General features: G+C 39.9%; 1 protein-coding gene across 2 annotated transcripts; it reads right to left on the bottom strand.

The window, feature by feature from the left end:
* Nucleotides 1-1,712: 1,712 nt before the first annotated feature.
* Nucleotides 1,713-21,265, bottom strand: LOC124122059 (ubiquitin carboxyl-terminal hydrolase 3-like). Of its 2 annotated transcripts, XM_046485222.2 has the most exons (16): nt 20,983-21,265; nt 19,187-19,247; nt 18,779-18,877; nt 18,324-18,428; nt 17,900-17,978; nt 17,598-17,683; nt 17,229-17,339; nt 13,628-13,741; nt 11,072-11,292; nt 10,613-10,693; nt 9,911-10,029; nt 8,956-9,075; nt 8,235-8,372; nt 7,203-7,276; nt 6,217-6,257; nt 1,713-5,987 (listed from the first exon to the last, which is right to left on the bottom strand). In XM_046485222.2, exons 1-16 carry the CDS (start codon nt 21,071-21,073, stop codon nt 5,845-5,847), a joined length of 1,683 nt encoding a protein of 560 aa, XP_046341178.1. In that variant the 5' UTR covers nt 21,074-21,265; the 3' UTR covers nt 1,713-5,844. The 2 variants fall into 2 exon arrangements, with proteins under 2 accessions (XP_046341178.1, XP_046341180.1); XM_046485224.2 differs by lacking the exon at nt 8,235-8,372.
* Nucleotides 21,266-26,200: the final 4,935 nt, after the last annotated feature.

Here is a 26,200-nt window from a genome sequence, read left to right as displayed (position 1 = left end):
GGAAAGTAGGATATCATTTTTACAACAAAAGGAACAGAATAACTTTCATTAATAAAAATAAAGTTTAGTTTTAGATTTCACAGACTTATGGTGTTCCCTAGTATAATGGAATATAACTCAATTGCTAGGAATTAAATACTTCCAAAATGAAAATCTTTTATTTGTGCATTTTTAACTATTTTGAAATCATTATGAAGTTCACGTCTATAATATTTGTCTGGTTTTTAGATGGGAAATTTTGTTTTTAAAAAATAATCTGTATTCAGAGACTGAATCAACTTGAATGTCACCACCATTTCCCTCGCACATAAACATCACTAACTGTGGTACTCACGCTGCATCGGCAGGAGAGGAACTCTCGCTATAGAACAAAATATATTTTTTCTAAACAAACATTTACTCTTTTACACACGCACCAGTCAGCATTATAGAGGTGTATGAAAAACACATATTGACAATACATCAGATGTATGTATTGTTTATAAACATGTTAGTACTCGATGTCCACACACAAAATTCAAAAAGGGTCATTAACATGTATATGTGATTCCACTTGAATACTATGTTGGGGGCACAGCCATCACCTGGGATGCATGCTGAATCAAGTGAAAACTAATTCACAGAGTATTATGTTTTCTCGAACACAAGCCTTCATCAGTCCACCTTATATGTAAATCTTATTGCAGAGCTAGAAATTTATTTATTATTATTTTCACTCGTCCACATAAATGATCTGATATAGAGTTGCCATTTGTCTAATGATAAAAGTGTAAGCCAACAAGGAAATGTCCCGAGTCCTTCCTGACTGCTACTAGCCGAGTTGTTTTTATTTCAACCCACTATTGTTAGTAAGAAGATGCTTGTTTTCCATGAGGTCTTGCTGGTTCTTGGTATGTACTGACTGCTGATGGTCCAACTGTAGGATGTATAAGGGTATCGGAATGCACTGGGAAAGGCTGATACCACTGTCCAGTTGTTCCAATCAGACCACAAGGCCAGCAAAAACAACCAAGGGCCACTGACCACTGGCCACATTAACGATAAACAATCTGCAATATTTTACCGATGTTGTTCCACTGTCTTGTGGAACAGGAGTCTCTGAATCTGATCGTGTCTCAAGCAAATTTCAGCTGTATACACTAATTGACATGTCAATTGGGACAACCCCAATGAACAGGCATTGTACTAAATGGCATATGTTTGTATGTTCAGTCTGATTGAGCAGTGTCTTAAGACATGTATGCATTTTATATCAAGGTTTCAAATATGATTAAACAAATTTTGAAATGTTCTACTTTTCTTTTGTTGATGCCGAGCGGCCACATTCGGGACTGCAATACGCTTTTCTAACAATAATACAAGTTCTGCTATTATTTGTATCGCTTAACTTAATATCGACACAGAAGTCATTCACTAAATGGCGGAAGTGATTTTTCTTATGTTATCTCCCCTGTATCTATGACTACAAAATGGCCACACTGACTTTGACATCATAATATTTACTTCATGGAAAGTAAATCTGATGTGCTGATCCGAACACGTATCGCAATACATATTTTTGGCCAATACCCGGCCCTAATTCTTACCTTTTTAGAGTTGGGAATAGCAAAAGATCGGAAAGTTTTCCTTCATTCGATACCAAAAACAAATTGTTCTCAACTGTTTGACAAGTGACTAAACTGAAAACAACAATGTTAACAAAAACACAAATGACAAGTTGATTCATCACCTTTATTCATATGATCAACATGCACTCCAGTACCGAGCCCAGCCCGGGCATACAGACAGATGGTGAAGCTACCCCAATCGATGAGGTTGCCAACCAATCCACACAAAACCTGGTCAAATACAGCAGGGAGAAGGCTATATACAGACAGACACGTGTAGGAAGAGGTGGCAGCTAGCCACCCCTCCCTCCCCCACAACATACACTCAGTCAAGCTACTGATGATACAAGCACCCACATCAACATCCCTCGTATAGCCACTGCCACGCCTCATCAACATAACAATCCTTGCTTCAAAATAATCTGGTAGTTGAATTGATTCCAAATAAATTCACAAAAATAAACCATTGCACTCAAACTAGAACTATTCTTTTATCAATGATTCCCATAAAAAGCAGGAATTTTGCATAGCATAACCAAACTGCTAAATGTTGATTTCAAAACATTTCCCTGTTTTCTAGTATGAGGATTTCAGGATTGGCTAGATAAACTCTTCATACTGTTGATCTTAAGGTACATGACGAGTTGTGGAATCGCTATGGTGTCAATGAAATGTACACTTGTCAGCTGCGTGACTAGCTATCCTGACAAATGTAAACATTGTCTGATGACCACGGTCTCAGTTGATGATGGTGGGATTATATGATACACTGGTGAATATGACACATCCTATCACACGCCATATATTCGAACATGTATGCAGCAAATATTAGCTCTGTCGCTACTCCTTTGAAAAACATAAGACAAAATATTACTTATTTCATAGTAGACAATAATACTTTAAAGTTGTTGTTTACAAATGTCCCTGATGATGTATTTTCAATAATAAGCGCTCAAAAGCAGTCTTTCACTGAAAGCAGTCAAACAATTTAGGCTTGTCCACATAGAACTTCATACAAGTGAGTACTGTAAGGCAACATTTTTTCAGAACTAGACCGTGATGTTGCAGGTTCTACATTCACCAAATACTTAAAAATACTGAATGGAAACCTGCAACAAGGAATGATTGTTCCTCACATTAAAGCTTCCGAGCGCTTACTGCATAAAATACAGTATATAACCCATTCCCTCAGGCAGGTGTTATAACACAATACAGGTCACATACATAGATCTATATGGGGAATAGGGACACAGTGTTAATGTACCAGTGGATACAATAGCCTGAAAAGCTCCCCATTACTGAAAACCCCTGGTTGCTACTCATAGCTACAGAGTGGACAGAGATGTGCTTCCAACAGATGTATAGATGTATACTATCTCCACAGTTAAAACCGCCTGTCCAAATGAGACAGTTATGCAACTAGCTGCACATGACTGGCCACCCCAAACGTTTTAAAAGCAACCAGAATGTTTGATAGTCATGAAGAGTATCTGTGAGCTATTGTATAGCTTCAAGTATGTTGATGATTGAGGTGTTGCCGCCTTCCATTCAGACACAGACATATACACATAAAGCAATCACACTTCTCCAATACAGCCTTGACTCGTTCTCTCACTGGGAGCTACTTCGTATATACAACATCCATCAAGCCCATGTCTGCACTATGGGCAGTGCCTGCTCATGTAACCCTGAAACTCGGGGGGGTCTGGGGACACCTGATATGTCACATTACTACCAACTGACAGAATACCTCAACAGTTTTCACATTTCTCTGCCAGGAATTATTAATGCAATTTTATTATCAGAAAGGCAACAGTAAATGATTGGGTTTTGTCTTTTGGTTTAAATCACTTGCATTGTAGCCAAAAACAAGTTCCACTAAAAATAAACAAAAGAAGAAGACAAAAATATGTAACAGTAGAACATTAACTCGAGAATTATACGTAACATAATATATTAGTTTTTAATTATTAATAAGAAACTGACAATGCAATGTTTGAACTATCATTAAGAGTTAAGTTGTGTACAGCAACTGTCGGTCAGTCTAATATTGAACTATCACACCCGACAATCTTGCTTCTGTATCAATTTCAGCCCCCCATCAGTCAATATATCTTAAACAAAATAAAGATCTTTGTTTCTAAGCACTAAAAAGAGGTAGTCAATATAGTTGGACACAGTTTGTTGCAATGTTAAAAACTAACATCATAAATAGCATATATGAACTACCAGTAAAAACCAACACTATTGTCTGAAAAGAACAAATAGCAAACGTTAAAGATAAACTGATAACTAAATGAAAGAGGAAATAAATGCCATTTGATGATGTGCTTACAACTATAGCTGCTGAATGGCTACAGTGCCATAGTTACTGAAATAAAGCCTAGCTTCACAGGCTTAATGATATCATTCGAACTTCAACCTTTCAACAACAATGCTTTAACAAGAGTTCAACTCTGTGCAAAAGCTTGTGCTTATCAAATTAACTTAGAGATTGGACTTGAAACAAATTTACAACTTTACCAGAACATGCCCATGAAACAACATAGCACTAACAGACTGCACTACCAACCGCAACTGAATTACATAACAGACATCTCTTAAGTAAACAGCCTTGAAGGACACAACACAAAGTAATTACTTATGGTAAATTCATTGATCGGATCACCATCACAAAGACCTTATCTTCTTTCCAAAACTGCCTGTATCAATCCAGCAACAACTTTCAAAATCGCTTTACCTTACCATGTTTATGATAGTAGTGAAATAAAGATAGCTTCATGGAATGAAGACCATGCACAGCCCCATTCCACATAGCGATCTTCGCCCTTTGGTAATCATAACTACCACCCTTTAACATAGATTTACAATAGTTATATTGCTAACATCGCTTTGTGGAATGGAGTGCTGGCCATTTAACTGTAGGGAGGTCTCTAGCTGAAGCTGCAAGATAACCACTCACTATTCCAATACAAATGCAATAGACTTGGTCCGGTACAGATCTGATGTCTGACCTGCGTAACAGGGTGGTGATCTGAACTTTAGATATAGGCATTGCTTCACCATGACAGATAAGCATATCCAATATACATTATCAATTCCTTGTGACCACATAGAGAATATATGGAACAGGCATTTGCACGAAGATGGTCTTTGATAGTACCTGCCAGTCTCTTGCAGAGATGTTTCAGTAACTGAATGCGATGGCCAGCAAAGCAAGGAATGAAGAGATTACATGTGTTGTCATGGAAACCAGCATGGCATCAATAAGCCAGTGTGATCATCACAGCAATACCACAGCATAGATCACACATGAAGTCACCGTTCTTTCCCTACTGTGCCAGGGTTGAAGACAAGATGACACAAACACCACTTTACACAGAACACATAATTCTCAAAGATAGCACATTTCAATGGCAATTGGATATCTAGTGTAAATCTGACCTGTTGGACCATATAAGGTGGTCAGTGTTGAGGGGGTTGGGGAGGTGTTTTGTATCACAGTATTGTAGTGGAATATATATAGGCTTGAGGGCACAGAAAGACTTACATGCTTATATCCAAATAGAACGGAACTTCACAGTAACTATCATTTTGAGATGACATAACACCTCCCCCCAATATTTTCACCAGTTTGGTGACAATTGAGGTCTGAATTAAACAATACGATATTTTTTTGTGTATAGTGCACACTTGGGCATAAAGCGCAACCCCCATTTTGGGGTACCAGTTTCAGAAAAAATTGCCCTTTCATAATCTGTGCACAGTCAAAGTACATTGTATCGCTTCAGGTGAATGAAGAGGGGACAACAAACTTGTTCACTTGACATGACGATTTACAATTTTAATTGTATTTTTTCTGCATTGCTAAGCATTGTTTTATAACAAGAGATCAAAATAACTGTGTGTAATTTTCTTGGTAAAATAAGCCAGAAATAGTGATCAGCTCTATAAAGATTTTCTCCCAGATGTACAGGGATTCAGTTAAAAAGACCCAATATTATTATAAAACATAATTTTTGTTGAAATTATGCGCATCCCCCCTACAAGGCTGTATTTTCGGGGCAAAATATGTGCACTATACTCAAGAAAACATGATACTCATGTGAACATTAGCAGAGAGTGAAAAGTCAGATAAGAGTTTTGGTGTCATATTTCCTTGATCAGGTAATTCCAGCATTCCACTGTGCAGAAACACATCCTTCCAACATAGGCCACACACCCGTTGTCATGGGAACTAGTTATTGGCACTGCCATTCAGCAGATAGTCTGGCAGCTTGATTTCTCGTCGGACATAGAACAGGATGTAGGCTTTACAGCGAGCTACAGTTTCCTCATCACATGCTGTCACTGTGCTGTCATTGAAGTGATACCACTGTCCTGCAAAGTCAAACATACATTTCAATACAAGAGGTAATTCTGTTCTTTGTCAAGCATGTGTAAATCAAACAAGTACTGAAGAACCTAAAATCGGGGCCTTTCACGAGTAGACACAAATCTGATTGACGTTAATGCTTTAATTTAAATATTTATCTGCTTTTAAATTGGCTTATTTCTGCAAAATAACATAAATAAATATTAATTTTAAGAATCAAGGGAGACAACTCACCATCATGGATAGCATAAGCTGTGTAGTGGCCTGACCCAGCCCTGGAATTGAAAGATGAAAGATGACGTTTTTGTAGGTACAGTCAATGTCTACATCCTCAATCCTATTCAATAGTTTGTAAAGAAGTACATGCAAATCTTTTCCACAGAAGTATTCATCTTATGGGAAAACAATTTGTCAAACTCAGCATCCATGCAGCTACTCTCTGTGTTACTCTGTAACCTGTTGGTATACAGAGGTAGAGAGATGGGAGAGGACAAGGCCTAAAGGGGCTCTCACACTTTGCCGAGTTGCATCCCAAGTATGGACCCGAGCTGAGTCGGGGGTACTCGTATGGAGCACGTAGCGAGGTCGTACTAAACTTGGGATAACTCGGGATACCTCGTACTGATCTATGAGTGTTTTGGAACTGCTCAAAACATTTGGGCCGCCAGCCAACTCCTAAGAAACTTGTAACACACTCGTAACACTTGTCCTACTCATAGTACCCTTGTGGCCACCTTGTGGTGCTCATACAGAAATCGTATTTGGATCGTCTGCAAAATTTATTGCCGAGTTGACCGAGTCTAATACGAGCTATACGAGTGTAATTCACGCCAAATTATTTAACAGCTCGTAGCCACCTCGTACCAAAGTCGTAAAGCTTGTATCGAGATTGTTATGCTCGTATGCAACTTCTATTGGACTCCTATGGGGCTCTTAACACACTCGTAGCGAGTTAGACTCGGGAGAGCTCGGCAACCACCTCAGCAAAGTGTGAGAGCTGCTTAAAGGGGTGAGGAAATGCAATACCCAACTCATCCCACCTGTAACTGAATTTTACAAACTGAATTTTACATTATTTGTCCAGGAACATGTCTCCCATATGGTTGGAAATGAAACACCCACACAAGTCAGTTTTGGCCTTGATTTTGAGAAGGCTGTTGTTACCTATAACTATTACAGGAAATCATGTACGATCAAGAATAACCTATTTGTCAACTCACCCAGACCCGTGGTGTACAATGACTGCTGCTAAGTCATACATGTTGCTTCCAGCACAACTACCTCGTGTTTCATGCTGCAAAATAAACATTTCCAGTCATATAAGATGTCCAGCAGTGTTCTGCCAAGAATAGAACAAGAGGGGACAGGGTCCCCTTCAACATAAAAAAGAACGTAATTTTTAAAACTTATGGGGCTACACTCTGAGAAATCATATAAAACTTGAAACCTCATATGCAGGTAAGTAATGTTAGTGTTACACAGAATGTTTCGCATGGCTTCTTTCACAGACATAACATTATATATTGCAGAAACGTCAGATTTCATCCAGATAGTCTCAATAGCTTGCTTGTGATAACTGCCATCTTCCCGAGGCAAGGGACTTAACTGACAGTAAAAGTCCAGTTTCCACCCTTGCCGAACAAGGCTGGAATTTCTGTGCTTGATTGTAGCGCCACCAGTGGCTATTACGAGTTATGTCCATCATCCTATTGACTAATCAGATCACTTGCATTTGCTTTAGACAAAATGGAGGCAGGCAGTCAAGATGATCTGATTGATAATTAAAATCTATATTGTGATAAAACAGATCGTACTTCACAAAGTGCATCAAATCATGCACGCACCTTGATTAAAAACATGAAAAGATTTGGAAAATGTCTGTTGACGCCGAGTTGGTTGCTTTGCAATCATGCAATCGACCGAAATCTGCAGCAGTTTACGAACCGCATGTCAATTTTGTTACATGATTTTGGTTGGTCTATGCACAGACTCGTTAGTCCAGCCAAACATAACTCCATAATTCCAAACTAGTTCAGCAAGGGTGGAAACTGGATTAATTAAAGTCAGTGAACTCCCTTGCCTCAGGAAGATGGGAAACTGCATTTCTCTTCAAGTTACCAGTTCTAAAATTAGAATTTAGCTCTGTAAGTGAAATGAATGATGTACACAAAGCAGACATATCATAGTATTTCTTTCTGAGTTATGCACCAACCACATGTAGTCGCGAAGCCCGGTTCATTATAAATCTCTACCTTTCTCAGTCTTTCACTGTCAGGTGCGCCATGCGAAACAATCTGTGTATCGCTAACGTTACTTGTGGTTGGCGATTCTTCAATACCAGGGTCATTCCAAGCAGAAACATCTTTGGCATTATCAGAAGACGGTTTAAGCTGTGTTAACAACGAAAAGAAATTTAAAATTGATCTACCTCTGAATCTTTTCTGGATGTCTGCTATCAGATTTTCCTGTTCAGTCATTATGTATTAGTTACGATAAAGACCAAATGAAATTGTCCATTTGACTACTTTATTTGCAAAAATGTGTAGGCTTGATTCTGATTGGACCATTTGGAGAGCTCAGAAGCATAAGGTATAAGGCAATGCAAAACAGGAAGTTTACATTAAATAATTGAAACAGCTGTACGAGAGATGTAAAATATACTAGAGACAGTCAGAAATCCCTCAAAATTATATAAAATAACACTAGCTACATGAATGCACCCGATGACCCACTGGGTGTAAGTATTCTGCACCATTCAATGAATTATTGTGGGAATCCCGAAAGGCCACCTCCTCAGCAGAACACTTTTCAATTTTCGTTTCTCAACACAAGGGAGTAAATTATTTATCACAGCAACAACTATCATACAGATCAAAGCAAATTATTTCAAGTCTTGGGGTTTCAATTACAGTTGACTAAAAATATTTTTATTAATTATCAGATGTCACTTCTCAGTTGCACAGCAGCACTCACCAGTGTGTTCAACACATATCTGTTCATGTCAAGTCCTCGGAGAGGGAAGTCAACATAGGTCTCCAACTTCACTCGACAGTATGTACTCCATCGAAATCTCTTCAGATGTAGACATAATACCTAAAAATAGAAACATTAGTCCATAAAGATACCTGACAGTGAATTACAAGTTTCAATGATCTTAAATTATACTGCTTTCTATCTTCATTTCTTGTACTGTGTTTCCAACTTTTCAAAAACCTATTCATCCAAAGACTGCCAAAGGTACATGAGCTCACTCAAAGTGCATGGTCTAACTATATGATGGACAAAGCTTATCACCATGTAAAAACATTATTCATGCATTGGGGCATGTCCTGTCACTCTTACACTGATTCAGTTTTTGCCTTTGTAAAAGGTTGCTGAGATTTTCTAGCAGCTTAGAAATACATCTTTCTTTTCACCAAACAATATTATGTTGGTATCACCTCATATCCCTTACATTCTACAAAAAAAAAAGATCAGTAATCTGATGGTAAATAAGCATTAACTGTTCAATATGGAAAGGATTTTTACAAAATGCAGCAAAATACTTGACAGTGATCTTCACTTCTGACATGAAGAAGACACATTTATCAAAATACTTCAGGTAACTGCTATCAGGTAAACTGAAATGAACAATCATTAGGTGCACACCAAGGGCAACAGTGTCATCTTTGGTAACCTTTAACTTTGACAGGAATTGCAATTAATTAATTGGAGATCCTACCTAAAGGCAAAAGTCAACTGAATATCCTACAGTAATGTTAACTTGTGTTCAGAAGGCATAACCTTCACTGTCAGCTAATCACATGACAGAATCATTCAGTGAGATGCAGACTGATAACATCTGTTAGGAGCAGCCGTTGTTTGCATCCTAATCCTCCTGAAGAAATAACATGAACAGCAGATTGTAAATACATAGATGGATACTAACATTTGGCAACCTGCGGATCCAGAATTTCTTAGTGGACCTCTGTTTCATTTTACAGTTGCTGCACATGTACAGCTCCGACTCCTCTAGTTCCTCCACATCGGTGAAGCTGGACAGACAGTCTACAAATACAGCATCTCCATCAATACGGGAGACAGAATCATTGGCTTTTGTGTGCCATCTAGCCTCATGTCAGCACATATATTGGAAAATATGGAGGTTTAATCAGGTTAGAATATTACACCATCTGAAGCTTGAGACACTTTATAAAACTAAGCAACTCTGTGAAAGGTCGCTAAAATATCCAAGTGATGCACAGATAGTGAGTGGCATAGGCTCAACACTGTTTTGTAAGAATTTCAGTCATATCATGGCATACACACTTTGGTGAAACCAATGAGCAGATGTGTGTTTCCTTAGCGCTGAATCTGACCTGACAAACAAGTGATTGATATTATGAGCAACACTATCAGAGTATGATGGCTATCAACCAAGCCACGAGTGTGACCCCCATTTAGTTGAATTTTATGACAAACATAGGTTGCCTATTCTAACCCATAACCTGAAGTAGGTGAGTGCAGGGAAGATGCCAATATTACAAGGATCTTTGTTGAGCCTAATCATGAATTCAAGCCAACAGCCACCAGATGTTGTACAAATTTATGGAGAAACAAAATGCAATCAGACGTAGAATTGTGTTCTTACCTGACAATGTACACATGGGTTCTCCTTCTTTAGGTTTTGTTGTTTTTGTACAGAACTGGGATGGGATATCTAAGGAAAGGTCTGCAACAGAGTCAACACACAGCAGGTGATATCCGACAAATTCTATGCAAATACAAATTACATTACAGCATTAACTACCAGAGCTCCAGACAACTTTTTGAGCAATTGAGTTTTTACTCCATGTTTTTTTTTTATTTGGGTTATTACATTTTTTTTCACTCATCTATTCATCACTCTATTGGTTTTTTCCCAATACGAGTGAACATTTTAAGATTTAAAGCTGCTTATCTGTAGCTCTGAACTACTATGTACATCAAAACATAATACTCTATCATACTGTTTCTACTGCCATACTGTTTCAGACTAATGTCGAGTATATGTCAGTACAAGATGATTGATCACACAAAAAAACCCAACATAAGATCATTTATTCCCTACCTAGGAAAGGGTCATGTTTTTTGGATTCCATCCCACATATAAGACAGTTGACCTCATTCTGCAGCAACCCTCCAAAGATGGCTGTGACAATGGTGCTCTTGCCCTTGGGTCCAATGTAGGGGCTGTTGTTGTTTGGGTAGGGAAGGAGTTGCAGCAGCTCCGTGTGAAGTCGGTCCAGTAAGTACCGCATGAACTCATGGGCATCCTGCTGTTGGTAGCCTCTAAACACATACACACTCATGTAACACACTGGTCATAGTCAATACAAAAGGCTGAATGGACTTGATACAGTGTTTAGTAATTTTGTCACAATTTGTTTTTATGGGACACCCTGACTTGACTTCAGACATGGTATGGTAGTTGCAAATATATTCTCAACTAGACGACAGCCATGTCTTAGCTACAACATTCCACAAATACAGCCCCTAACAATGACAACAAACAAAGGGGTAACTAAAGTAGAACATGGATATAACAAACACGGACAGTGCGAACAAACGGATACAACAAACTGTTAAAAAATCCCTGATTTATCTCCTATATAATATCATATAAAATTTATGTATATAACAAACTCTATACAGAGAACTAACAGATACAGCGAACTGATATCTGATCACCGACAAGCCCATCTACCACTAATTAGTGACGTGTTTAGCGAACTAAGAAATCTCACTCAGTGTCAAGTGTCACTGACAATTGGTTGTACGCAATCAGCGGTGAATCAACACAATCAGCAGTGACGGATCAACCTTGTTAAACTTAAATGAATGTAATGAAATGTTATCAATTGAATGATATGAAGTGATCACTGCTGATACAAGTCAATGCTGCAATTACGTGTATTGTGTTTTGTTTTATCCAAGATGGTGGGAAAAAAAACAACGGACACAAGTATTTCACAGAGTGACGAAATATCCCCCGCCATATACACCATAGTACCAAATATGAAGACAATCCAGCGATTAGTTCTTGAGATATTGTGGCAACACCGTTTTCCAACTCCAAAAACAGATTTGCCTGCTGTGACCTTGAAAATGGGGTCAAGGTCACCAAATCTGACAGGTGTATGCGGTGTCTGTATATACACTATAGTTCCAAATATGAAGACAATCCAGCGATTAGTTCTTGAGATATCGCGGCAACACCGTTTTCTAACTCCAAAAGCAGATTTGCCTGCTGTGACCTTGAAAATGGGGTCAAGGTCACCAAAACCGACTGGTGTCTGCGGTGTCTGTATATACACCATAGTTCCAAATATGAAGACAATCCAGTGTTTAGTTCTTGAGATATCGTGGCAACACCGTTTTCCAACTCTAAAAGCAGATTTGTCTGCTGTGACCTTGAAAATGGGATCAAGGTCACCAAAACCGACTGGTGTCTGCGGAATCTGTATATACACCATAGTTCCAAATATGAAGACAATCCAGTGTTTAGTTCTTGAGATATCGCGGCAACACCGTTTTCCAACTCTAAAAGCAGATTTGTCTGCTGTGACCTTGAAAATGGGATCAAGGTCACCAAAACCGACTGGTGTCTGCGGAGTCTGTATATACACCATAGTTCCAAATATGAAGACAATCCAGTGTTTAGTTCTTGAGATATCGCGGCAACACTGTTTTCCAACTCCAAAAGCAGATATGCCTGCTGTGACCTTTAAAATGGGGTCAAGGTCACCAAAACTGACTGGTGTCTGCGGAGTCTGTATATACACCATAGTTCCAAATATGAAGACAATCCAGTGTTTAGTTCTTGAGATATCGCGGCAACAAACAGGTGGGACGTACGGACGGACGGACGGACGGACGGACGGTCGTGAATACTATATCCCCCGCTTCGCGCTTTCGCGCGGCGGGGGATAATAATGAACTGATTTCTCTGGTCCCTTGTAGTTCATTATATCCATGTTCTATTGTACTTCGTTAAGACAAGTAGTGACCAATTTGGCTGCATTTGCAACCTAAATTACTATTTTGCGACCTATATTAATTGTTTGGTTGGCAGTTGGCTCCCAGTAATAACATTAGCTTAGCAACTAACATATTTCCCTTACTGAAAGAACCTTGAGTAGAACATTACTTGTCTGTATCAACATCTTGTTTTCAAGAGCGCTCGCTAAGCCAAACTATCCATCACAGAAAGATGACAGGAATAACAAAACTATGGCTATTTCTGCCAGCAAGAGTATTGTTTTGTATCAATACAGAAAAATATGTAACGTGGTTTCGTACCGTCATACGAAAACTCACGATACACTGGGGCACTGATGCACCAATGTATCATTTCACCCCTCCTTTATTGCAGCAAGTTTCCAAAGTCTGTTGTGCAGACACATTAGAACAATTGGAATGTTTTCTTGTCTTATTATTTAAATTCTAATTTTAAACATAAATATTTGGCAAGCCTAAATCAATGTGGCTCCTAAAATGTTAATGTGGCTTCGTCAAGTTTGAAATGCAAGACTCAACACATTTAATTGCCAAGACAATATTTGTGGTGTGGTGAAGAAGCCGAGATTCTCCCAGCACCGACAATGACAGCAGTGGTGTAGTGTACCTGAAGCGTGGCACCACCTTCCAGATGACTGTGAAGAGTGATTCTGGAGAAATGGCAGCCTTGGTGCCCTGCCAGAGAGCACATAATGTTTTTCGCAGTTCCTCAATCAGAAGGCTGAAATCAAACAAAATACTCACATCATGTTCATAAAGTTCTTGATATTTAAACCCCACATGAGATTACGAGTGATTGACATAAACTTATCTCATACCTCTAGTCGCACGTTAAAAGGAAGCCAGAAGCTGGAATGTAAACAATAAACTTGTTTCCGTCCGGTTGCGCACGCACCTCCCTATGACATGCCACAAATCTCGAAGAATAAGCCATCAAGCAGGACTGGACTGGATTACTTCCCTGTGGGGACGGCTGGGTGGGAACGTACGACTTAAAACAGACCAATAAAACATCGTTTTTAATCTGAAAAACCCATGTTTTAGTCTGTTTTCAGTCGTACAAATGGGTAGAATTCGACGGAACACTGGAAGGAGGGTCGGGAAAACAATCAGGAAGTGACCTCTTTCACGTCGAATGTCGAAAGTTCCTCACCCCTGTAGTGACAATAGAACATTCGACCAGATGCACGGACGAGACAAATTGTTTATCACGAACGCACAGCATGGTTAATGCTCATCGACACACAACTAATTATCGATGCGACAGGACAACTGCACGCGTCAGTTGAACTGCGATCGAAGTGGTCGACGTATAGTTTAGTTACAGAGCAACTCGCAGTATACAAGGTAACTAAAACAGCATGTTTAATGCTCTTCGACCCACAAGTAACTATCAATGCGACAGGACAACTGCACAAGACAGTTGAATTGCGATTGAAGTGTGGATGGCATATAATTTAGTTTCAGAACGACTCGTCGTATCCAAGGTAACGAAAACAGCATGTTTAATGCTCTTCCACCAACAAGTAGGGATCGATGCAACAGGACAACTGCACACGTCAGTTGAACTGCGATGGAAGTGGTCGACGTATAGTTTAGTTACAGAGCAACTCGCAGTATACAAGGTAACTAAAATAGCATGTTTAATGCTCTTCGACCCGCAAGTAAGTATCGATGCGACAGGACAACTGCACACGTCAGTTGAATTGCGATCGAAGCGTGGTCGGCTTATAATGTAGTTACAGAACGACTCGTCGTATCCAAGGTAACGAAAAATAGCATGGTTAATGCTCTTCGACACACAACTAATTATCGATGCGACAAGAAAATTGCACACGTCAGTTGAATTGCGATCGAAGTGTGGTCGGCGCATAATTTAGTTACAGAGCAACTCGCAGTATACAAGGTAACTAAAAATTACGAGCAGTACTTCTTGTCTGAGACAATGTCGAAGGCGACCTGATCGAGAGGCTCGTAAGTCTAACTAGACATGTAGCGCAGAACGATATCGAGGTCCCAGGCCGGCAGTCGGAATTAATGTGACTCATCTTCAACCATGAAGGCACGTAGAATTTTCTGCAATTCCGGTATTTTAGTGAGCATGTCGCCCCTCGGAGACGGCTCGTCTAGGTAGAAGGCGACCCTGATCGCCTGCCGATGGAGCCATTCTTCGACCGTCTTCATGATCCGTGTGATGAAGTCTTCCCCCTTCTGGTAGTTCACCTAAAGGTAGTAGACCTCACTACCTCCCCCGCTGGCTCGCTGTCGACAGCATAGCAAGCGGTTGTAGCTGGTGACGAAAAGCAGTGTCCATGGATCCCCAATGCCTGTCTACTACAAGAATCTTGGAGGGCGCTGGTTTCTTGAAGAGTAGCCCCCAATCCAAGTCCCTACTCATGGGTGACGAAAATGCATGCCATAGATCGGGTAACGCGATCGAACAGGTGGTTTGCTGAAACTCTGCCCCGGGAGAGCAGAGGCAAGTTCTGGTCCATATCGTGAGCCATGTCTCTGAAGACATTGGGAGGAAAAGACTGAAGAGACTGCGGTGTATCTCCAACCTTAAAGCCAGCACACGTCGGTTTGTCATCATCTTTTGATAACTCAGGCAGAAAAGTGAGATAGCCAAGCCATAGCCAGGCTGTCGTCACAATCCATCGTCGACGTCGATTGTGTAGATGTAGATGAAGGTACTGGTGTACTGGTTGATGGTCCATGGACCTCTGACGTAGTCGAATCCTTCTTGGTCGACGCTGTCGAGGCGAGTACCGCCGTCGTGATCTGGGCTATCAAAGCCAGGTCGATATGAAAGTGAGACAAGGGTGACGATCGATCATTATCTCTACGACGCTGATCTCCCAAAAACCCGTCGCACGTCCCCGTGGGGGCGAGGGCTACGATCTCTTACTGTAGAAGTACGATCCCCATCGTAGTTATCGTCCGAATCAAACTCCTGACGACCTCGAAGGCGACGAACGTCCTGGTGTCGTTTACTGTCTCTCGACAAGACCCTCGACCTGTCGTCCCGGGGCGGGAACGACTTGTAGAGTGGGATCCGTGTTCACTGTCGACCTATCGTCGTTGGTAGGACGAGAGACGGACCGACTGGGGACCATAGTCCCCTCATGGTCCTCGTCACGAGCCGGTCCCGTCGTAACGGGGGTGGCTGAGTGACGCTCTCGATCAACCTATTGACAAAGATCAGTCGTGCGGGTAGTATCATAAGCAGGCGAACGGTCACGTGTCTTGTCGAAAACATAAGTTGACTGGGGCGGGTCGTTACCAACTGATTCCTTGGGTGTGGCCGACGCGCCACCCCCAGAGCCAGATGTAGAGGCTGCAGAGTCCAGGACTCCACCCGATGACCTACTCTGCTTGTAGCGCTGGTCAGTAGCCCGCTTCGCCAACGCACGAAGATACCAATTAAAGTTTATTAAAGTGATCACATTCTTTACAACGCTTATCCCACGAACAGGTTAAAAATCCGTCCTTAATTATGCAGGAAGGACAATACTTGTGAGGATCTACTTTACACAGTATACTTTGACACGAGGCAGAAAAGCCTGACATGTTGCCACGTGTATAATCAAGTCAAACAGTGAAACACGTGTTGAACACAAACAATGGATTACCAAGGATTACATTCCAGGAGTCTACAGGTAAGACATATTATTATTACTGTATTAGAACAACTCTAGACACACGATAAGTACTAGTAGAATACAAACTAGCAGTCTATCGCAAAAGTCCTTCTCGAGCGACCAGCTCAGAGGCGCGCTGAGAGATTTGTGGGATGTCATAGGGAGGTGCGTGCGCAACCGGACGGAAACAAGTTTATTGTTTACATTCCAGCTTCTGGCTTCCTTTTAACGTGCGACTAGAGGTATGAGATACCCATTTGTACGACTGAAAACAGACTAAAACATACTCACATCATGTTCATAAAGTTCTTGATATTTAAACCCCACATGAGATTACGAGTGATTGACATAAACTGGAATTTCGTAAGACTGGTTACTAAAACCTATGTCTGAAATCCAATATATCTATGACATCAGCACAGTGTCAAACACTACTTTTCTGGTCTCATAAACACTCAGCAGTACCCATAGGTAAAATAGAATGCTATCAGAAAATTCAAGGATTGTCAAATATTTCTCATCTACCTGGCAACAGGTCAGCAATCACCTATGTGCACACACACTTACATGTTTTCTCCTGTCTCCCGGGTTTTCTTCGCGTGGTTGTATTTTCTCTTACACACTTGGTCTTCTAGAGAAGGTAACTGCTTTATATACCCACAGAACTGTTGTATATTACTGGAACACAACACCAAGACAATCAGGACCAAATCTTCTACACTGTATCCTCAATGTTAATTGTTGACAAAAAAGCTATCCAACTTTACCATGATTACAGATTCTATATAGATATATAGCAATAAACCCATTTTGATGAAACATGTCAAATCTGACCCAAGACGACACTACTTTCAACTCATCCATCAGTAGTGTTTCCATCCAGGATTACCATGACTACAGACAAGGAATTGCGATTGTAAACAACAGTGCTCCCACCTAAGTGACTGTAAAACAGCATTCATAAAGCATGTGTTTCCTAGGTTCCGCAAACCTGAGGATCTTGGTCGGGACGACTTGTCATCCTGAAATATATGAACAAAATATTGATACAGGGATGATCATAACAAAATGAACACATAAATCTAGACAATACATCAAACACAGGTACAGAAAATACCTCTTTTGAACAGTTTTCCTGTTTTATCACAGCGTGTCAGCTTATGAAAACATAGTAGCCAAATGCATATATTTCTCATGACAAATAAACATACAATGTCAGTGGTCGAAACTAGTATTACCTTTTTCGCTTTTTTCCTGACATTTTCTATTGACCCTGTTGAATCCCTCCTCCGTATTTCTTTTCGGAAATTTTGAGCACTGAAACAAGAATGACCTGATGGGTATAACAATCATTAAATCATCATTCACAAGTAACTGTATAGCATATAATAGCATTACAAAGCCGTTTCCCAAACTCCCATTCTTGACTCTTAATCAAAGTTCAACTTCCAAAATATACAACCAGGTGTATCTCCTAAAGAGTTAACAAATTCCCAGCATGCGGCTTCAATAATTATAAACATAGGCTTCACCAAAGAAAACATTTGTGGGATGACTGCAGAACATCATACAAGGTGGTGTGCTTACAAATTACTCTACATGTGGAAAAATACAAATGACTGTAATAGTCAACCTCAATGACAACCTCTCCATGCCATTTACCTTTGAGACTGAGAGGCTAATCTAGAAAGAGATTCTAAGTGTTTCCTGAGTTTCTCTAGATGTCCAGATTCTGTGTCATTGATCACGAACTCATCACAGACATAACTGAAATATACAAACAGAGCTGCAGTAAAACCCATCACATACAACCAAATCAAAAGCAAATTCATTTGCAATAAGATATGCAGATGATACACATTATGCAAAGCCTCAGGTGAGAGTTGTCTTCCCTTGCATTGCCTATTATATGATCCATTTTGGGTTGTGGCTAAAAAATCCCTGAATTAAATACACTTATTACAATCTGAGACAAACGGTAAGCCATCCCTTGAGAAAACATTCAAAACAGTCATCAAGTAACAAACTAAAAGATAATAGATCATAAAAACACTATTGAACACATTCAGAATTACTTGACATTCTTATCACAGCCACACATGGAATATGTTACTCACCAGAATGCCATATGATTGTGACAGTCCATGCAGACTGCATGATTGGGAACAGCAGGGTTGGCATCTTCAAAGTGCTGCTTGGCATGAGCATTCACATATCTGGCAAACATAAGTATGAAAAAGCATAATTCTTCAAATCCACTCAAGAACAAAATCTTAACTTATGCCAGGAAACTAGTCTAGTACCAAAGGTAATTTTGCATACTGTTCTATAGACATTTGGCCAATGGTCAATTGTCAGTGCCCAATAACCTAAGACCTAGAAATAACCCTGGAATATTCGACTGCATGTCTCAAACAGCAAATATCGTTCCTACCTTCCCGATTTCAGAACTGCCAATATTATTATATGACATATGTTGTATGGATTAAAAGAAAGGTGTTCTACATGTCTCCTTCAGCACATACCTGCCACAGTTGACTTCACCACAAGCAAGACAGATCCAGGGACTCTTCCCTGTCTGACAAACTGAAATAAATGAGTTAAATGGTCACAAATAAGGTCCACAATAAAACTGGTACTGAGGCATTGTTGCTTACCAGGTACATTTAGATAGCCATGTTAACAATAACATGATAACTGTCTGATGATTTTGAGGGGTTTGAACACTACAACATGGTCTGCTTGATATGGACATGGATGGAAAGTTGGATGATAATATTCAAAAGCATTATAGAAATACCACACAGCAATATTCCAGCTTTATCTGTAAAAAAAAGTCTAGTGATCGATATTATGAGCAACAAACCATGGAATCGGGCTACATGGACATGCTATCAACAAAGCTACCAAGCCTGATTAAGTGGCCTCTTAAGACCAGTAGAGGTTGCTTGGGACTAATTCTAATCCTGAATCCACATAGGATTGGGCTAGCAAATGTCACTGGTTCATTTGCATCACTGAACATAACATCCTATTTATTATCCACACTTCATAATCAGCTGGAGTGAAGAAATCATGTCTCAATATTGATAACTTCATCTTAAGGGTAACAAGGTCCACATGGTGTCAACATATATACCATAATGTCATTACTATAATATCTGTATTTAGTACTATTTATATTAACAATGATGTGAATTCCATATCAGGTATTTATCTAGGATATACAAACTACAAATTTATCTGGGATATACAAACTACAAATTTGATATCTAAAACAGTTCCTCTGATCACAACATCAGCATAGCCTAGTGAAGCAAATATGCTTTCGTAATGAAAGGGAAGTAACTCTGTTTACATCTACCACTCACTGTGACCATGTCTAACACCATCAGTTACATATACTGATATTCATTATGGTCAAATACAGATCATTAATGGATCAATTAAATATGAGACAGTATAAGATTACTTACAACATCATAAGTATGATGTGGGGGGAGGTAAATTTAAAACAAAAATATTTTATTGAATAGGCCCAATAACTGACGGATATATCTAATATAGATCTATTTACCAATGGTGTAAATGAAAAACTTTTTTCCTAAGTTATCTATGTTCAGCTACTTCAAACTGTTTAACAAACAACGTGTGAAACATTTTTTTATCAAAACACTAAGCTTTCTCGATATATTAGGGCCTATATAGGACCTAATAGGCTAACATCTTTGACAAGATGATGCCGGCATCAGATGGACGATCAAACCACAAGAAAAGTATTCCGACAAAAACAGCTATTACGTTGTTATTATTATTTGCTTGTAATACAACCTATTATATTTCTGTACGTGTGGTGTTATGGAGACACTGGACTAATTTTGTAGGCCTACATGATGTCACCGAGAGGTGGCCGGTCACAAAGAATTCACTTTGTGTGCTGTGTAGGAATACACAAGGCCTACCCAGATGACAGGCGAGCAAACTTGACAGACGGATGTCGTTGTCAAATCGGAAATATGTACACAACTATTTGACCCGGTTTCCAACCAATAACCGGAATGCGTGAACTGTTGAAGACTTCATTTCATAATTAGTGCAAAATATAACTAAAAATTGAAATTCATATTGACAGGGCATGTAAAACTATCACGAAATCGGTACACAAAGCACATGGCCCTTGCACTCGGTTGAAACCGACCTTGCTTCGCTGACATTCTGAAATCTAGCAATGTTTGTAATCGACAGTGAACACTTTTTCTTCTGTCGCATTACAATACAACATTTCAAAACAAAAAGTGCAACAAAAATCATTAATACGTACCCGAACAAGAAAATTCTGATGGATTATTTTCACATTTCACAGAGGGCGCTGTGGTTATTCTTGCGCTTTCTTCCAAGTGTGGACACTCCATCTACAAACAAGGAGAAATTACGCAGGCTAAGGCCGATAAGAAAGGCCTTGTCTGACCATTCGTAAATTTTATGGGTGAAAATTTGTTTCTGAGGCCAGGGTATTGACGAGAAACGCAATAATAAATTTTACATTGACTCCCCTTCTGCCTCCATAGTCTGTCGCCCATGAATACACAAAATTCAAGCTTTACAAAGGTCAACTGTGGGGATCCGCAGCATTTTTTCATCTATCAAATAATAATTCAAATGGAAGTTTTTATGACGATAAAGATATTGAACTACCTTCTGATATAGGCATGTTTCATAAACATGGCGGCATATATTATTAGAGTGTGTAGGATTCCTCCCCGGACTATTTCGCCAAGCGGAATGGTAGAGTTCAGCCGTAAGTTAACAAATCCTGTTTCAGGGAGCGATCATGTGACACAAATCCATTGCAAATTTGCTCGTTCCCCAGTGATTGTTCGGCGCTAATCGCGCGGAAAATTTCGCCTTAAATTAAATGGAAGACAAAGAGTTCCCTTCACATCTTTATCAGTTGCTTACGATATCATGTCAGTGGTTACTTGTCAAGTAATAAGTATGAAATTGTAAGCACACCCGATAAACAGCTGTTTGACGTTGTTACTAAATTTAGATTGACACATGATCACTACGGCCATGTGGATTTTGCATTGTTTACCATTTGTTTTCTGTTCTCAAATTCGTAACGAAATGAGCAACTGCAACGTCACACTGTTGGAATTAGGTTGAATTTCCACAAAATAGGACAATTTCTCTCATTTGGCTTTAAATTCGAGTAAAATAGATCTTGATCAAATTAAAGAAGAATCATGTTTAAATCAATTAATAACAAATATGTCATGTGTAGTTTCGCGATTGATGCAATACGAATACTTGACTCAGATGCAGGGGAAGTCGTACATTTCAAATAAAGACACTATCAAAGGCTCTGCTACTCACCTGATATAATTAATTTTTCATCTGAAGTCAATACATGCCAATGTTGGCACAGAAACATCACTAATTAAACAATATACCACAATCTCACTGCGTCAAAGAATCGCAATGAAAACTCAGCCAATCATAAAATGGATGACCAGCATGAATCTTTCAGACAGGTTCGGTAGTGTCATGCAACTGCAATTGTGTGGCCAATTTCAACACCTCCAGCAGCTTGTAAGTATATCCAAGATCACAATGAGTATGGACACAGTGAGTGAGTTGGGTTTAACGCCGCTTTTAACATTATTCCAGTTATATCACGGCGTGTCAGCTTAATGTGGGAGGAAAGCCCATGTGATGCAGGTCTCACGTTTACCACTTCGGTGAAACCCACGAGCACGGGTATGGTGCTGACAAACCTAGAAACATAATTGGGGCGAACCGGGATTCGAACCCACAATCATAGGTTTCTGGCATGTCCAAGGGATGCAACTCTGCACAGCGAAATTGACACAATGAAATACAGGAAAAAGGTAGCCTGTATTTTATTATTTGAAAAAAATATATTTATTATGTGCAAATTGAGTCTAGACCTGAACATACTGTTATTATATTTAGTTGAAATATCAAATGTTTTACATTTCTAGGCAACAGTAGAAACTGGACAATCCATTTTCATGAGTGTTTGTTCACACTCATTTAAGTGTTCAGCTTCCATAGAAAACAAATAACACTCGATGAACTTCATGTTTATTACATAATGTTACAGTTACAGAAGTCGATGAGTGCTTGTAAAAATATATATACCATATTTTCTCTAATAGACAACAGATAAAAATCAAACTGGAAGAATAGTGGTTGGGTCTCCAGTTGCCAAAGTGAAAATAGTGATAAAAATATATGTGTACTGTACCTTATGGTTGTTGGTTGTATGAGATTTGTTTGTTTGTTGTTTAACCTCACACTCAACAATATTTCAGCTATATGAAGGTTTGTATATAATCGAGTCTTGACCTAACAATCCAGTGATTGACATCATGAGCATCAATCTACCCAACTCGCATGCATCAACCTTGTCAGTAGGCCTGACACCTGACCCTGTTAGTTGCCTCACTACAAGCATGTGTTGCTGAAGACCAATTCTAACCCTGATTTTCATGGGATTTGTATGAGAAGAGTGAATGTTTTGTCAATATGTGTTGGTAGTTTGTAACATGCACACTCATGTGTTGAGCCAGTGAAGATCCGGGGTAGAATAGGTCTTTAGCAACCATGCTTGCCGTAAAAGGTGGCTATGCTTGTCGTAAGAGGCGACTAACGGGATCAGGTGCTCAGGCTCGATGACTTGGTTGATGCATGTCATCGTATCCCAATTGCGTGGATCGATGCTCATGATGTCAATCACTGGATTGTCTGGTCCAGACTTGCTTATTTTACAGACCACCGTCATATAGCTGGAATATTGCAGAGTGCAGTGTTAAACAACAAACAAACAAACACTCATGTGTTGATGTAGATGTGAAGAAATAGAGGCTGGGTCTTCAAACAGACCCCAGGACAGGTTTCTGTTTAATCCTTAGGCAATAGATATCTGAATAAATACAGGCCCAAAAAATCAACTTGAGGAAATACAGTATATATTTAATATATTAACATTCTAAAATGATCAAGATATGTATGTGTAAATGGCCCTAACAGGCACAGTTGTTTTGTTAGTCCAATTTACAGAATCCAAGATAAAGACTAATCAATGTATGACAGCAACCCAAAAGAATCATGTTCAGGGAAAATCTGGGATTCAAACAGCAGATCCTGGCAAGGCTAAGGGATGCAACTCTAAACATGAGATCCAGCTTCTTGACCAAGGTCGACCTGTGGCCTCATCCCATCATGGGAAATTGAGATCTGACGACTTGCCACATCTCATCTGACACCAGGGAAAGGGAGATAATCTGCTCATATTCTTCAATTACCAGCCATGTTCTCATTATTACAGTGTCTTAAATTACAGTAATGTTAACTGTCCATATGATTATTTCTGGTAGTATGTGTTCATGCATATGCATGTTAAAGAGCATTCAGTATGCCTGGATATCCCCCCCCCCCCCCCCCCCCCCTGTGAGTATTCCAGGTCAGAATACATCAATGCTACAGCTGACCAGGATGGGGATGAGGTGGCTGCAGTGGTTTTGATTGTTGCTCATGCCATCAAGCACTGGTTTGTGTGGCCCAGATGTGATCATTTACAGGCTAATGATATGGCCTCATGCTAGTTAAAGCCAACTAAGATCATGGAAATGGGGATCTGAGTCAGGCTCTGACTTGACTGATGGCGTGGCAATGTACCATAATGGTTTGCTTTGTGGAGACCTAACTATTTATAGACATGATAGACTGAAGTACACGCTCTCACTGCTGTGGTAACACTGTGTACACATGTACACATGATTGTTTGTTTAACGCCGCACTCAGCAATATTCCAGCTATATGACGGTAGTCTGTAAATAATCAAGTCTGAACCAGACAATCCAGTGATTGACATCATGAACATCGATCCATGCAATTGGGATACAATGACATGCATGAACCGGAATCAGCGAGCCTGACCTCTCGATGTTGTTAGTCTCCTCTTACAACAAGCATAGTCGCTTTTTACGGCAAGCATGGGTTGCTTAAGACCTATTCTACCCCTGATCTTCACTCTAAGACATGTTTGGACAATGCACCTGGGATTAAGCTACATATTGTCCAGCCAATGCATTTGTGTGTCGCTGCAATACAGAGGCATCTGAAGGGTTAGAATGTGGTGGCAACATTTAATCCATTGCAATTGGGTATCATTCTGTCAGACGTATGTCCAGCAACACCTTCAAGACAGGTGAGGGTAAACAGGGTTTGATGTCGTTTTCATCAAGAATGCACTTTCATAGCTATGTGCATGTGTTTGTAAGCCCACAGAGATACCATGTTGCAGTTTAACATGGATACCCAACTCAGACACAGAATACTGACTTTGAGCCGACCCGTCCTTATTTTACTCCCTTAATGCTGAGTGCCATGCAGGGAAACAGTAAGTACCATTTCTTAACATCTTTCAATATGACATGGCCGGGGATCGAACCACGACCTTCCTCTCCTCAGACAGACCCTTCAAGACTGATTCAAATGTTTCTCTGAGAGTAGATGAGCCCACACAAAATAATAGGATAATACTTGAATTCTGTTACTGTCTGATGGTGGTATACATCAGCCTCATAAAATAGGGCCAACCTTAACTAACTTTTTAGGAGGAAAAAATTTTTTTTCATTGAAGTGTTTGAGTGAGCAGGAGGGAAAAACAGTCAATATGCTGAAAATAGGATTCAACCCTCTTGGTGAGTGAGTGAGTTGGGATTCACGCCACTCAATAGTATTCCAGTGATATCGCGGAATGTCTGTTTAATGTAGGAGGAAAGCCTGAAGTGATGCAGGTCTCAGATGTTTACCACTTCGGTGAAACCCACGAGCACGGGTATAGTGCTGACAAACCCAGAAACATAATCGGGGCAAACTAGGATTCAAACCCACAATCATAAGTTTCGGGCATGCCCAAGGGACGCAGCTCTGCATAGCGAATCGCTGCGCCTTAGACGATTGGACCACCCGTGCCCCCTTCAACCCTCTGGAACTAATTGGGGCATTGTCATTGGTGAAGCACTTGAGGTTTCAGCTTCATTGATCCAGCTGAGATGTTCCAGGTGCAAGGAAATGCATATTCAGAGAATTTAGGAGCATGGTTGAAGTGCAAAGGTCAAGTCAAGATCAAACTTTCAGATAACACAAATATACCACTAATAACTACATATGTACCAAATATGTAAGAGGCCACTAACGGGATCAGGTGTTCAGGCTCACTGACTTGGCTGATGCATGTCATCGTATCCCAGTTGTGCTGATCGATGCTCATGATATCAATCACTGGATTGTCTGGTCCAGACTCGATTATTTACAGACCGCCTTCATAGGGCTGGAATATTGCATACAGTGTGGCGTTAAACAACCAACAAACAAACAAAAATGTACCAAATTTTGTTTCATTTTGAAAACAATAGGTGAGTAATGACCAGAAACAGGTTCTCCAATATGGCCAACTATCCGATCAGAATCAAAGGACAGGCGACTTTTCAAAACAAACAAACATG

The sequence above is a fragment of the Haliotis rufescens genome, unplaced genomic scaffold (genome assembly GCF_023055435.1).
Source record: "Haliotis rufescens isolate VD_foot unplaced genomic scaffold, xgHalRufe1.0.p SCAF_1, whole genome shotgun sequence".
Taxonomy (NCBI): Eukaryota; Metazoa; Mollusca; class Gastropoda; order Lepetellida; family Haliotidae; genus Haliotis; species Haliotis rufescens.
Note: the sequence above shows the minus strand (reverse complement) of the source record. Positions and strands in the feature narration are given on the sequence as shown.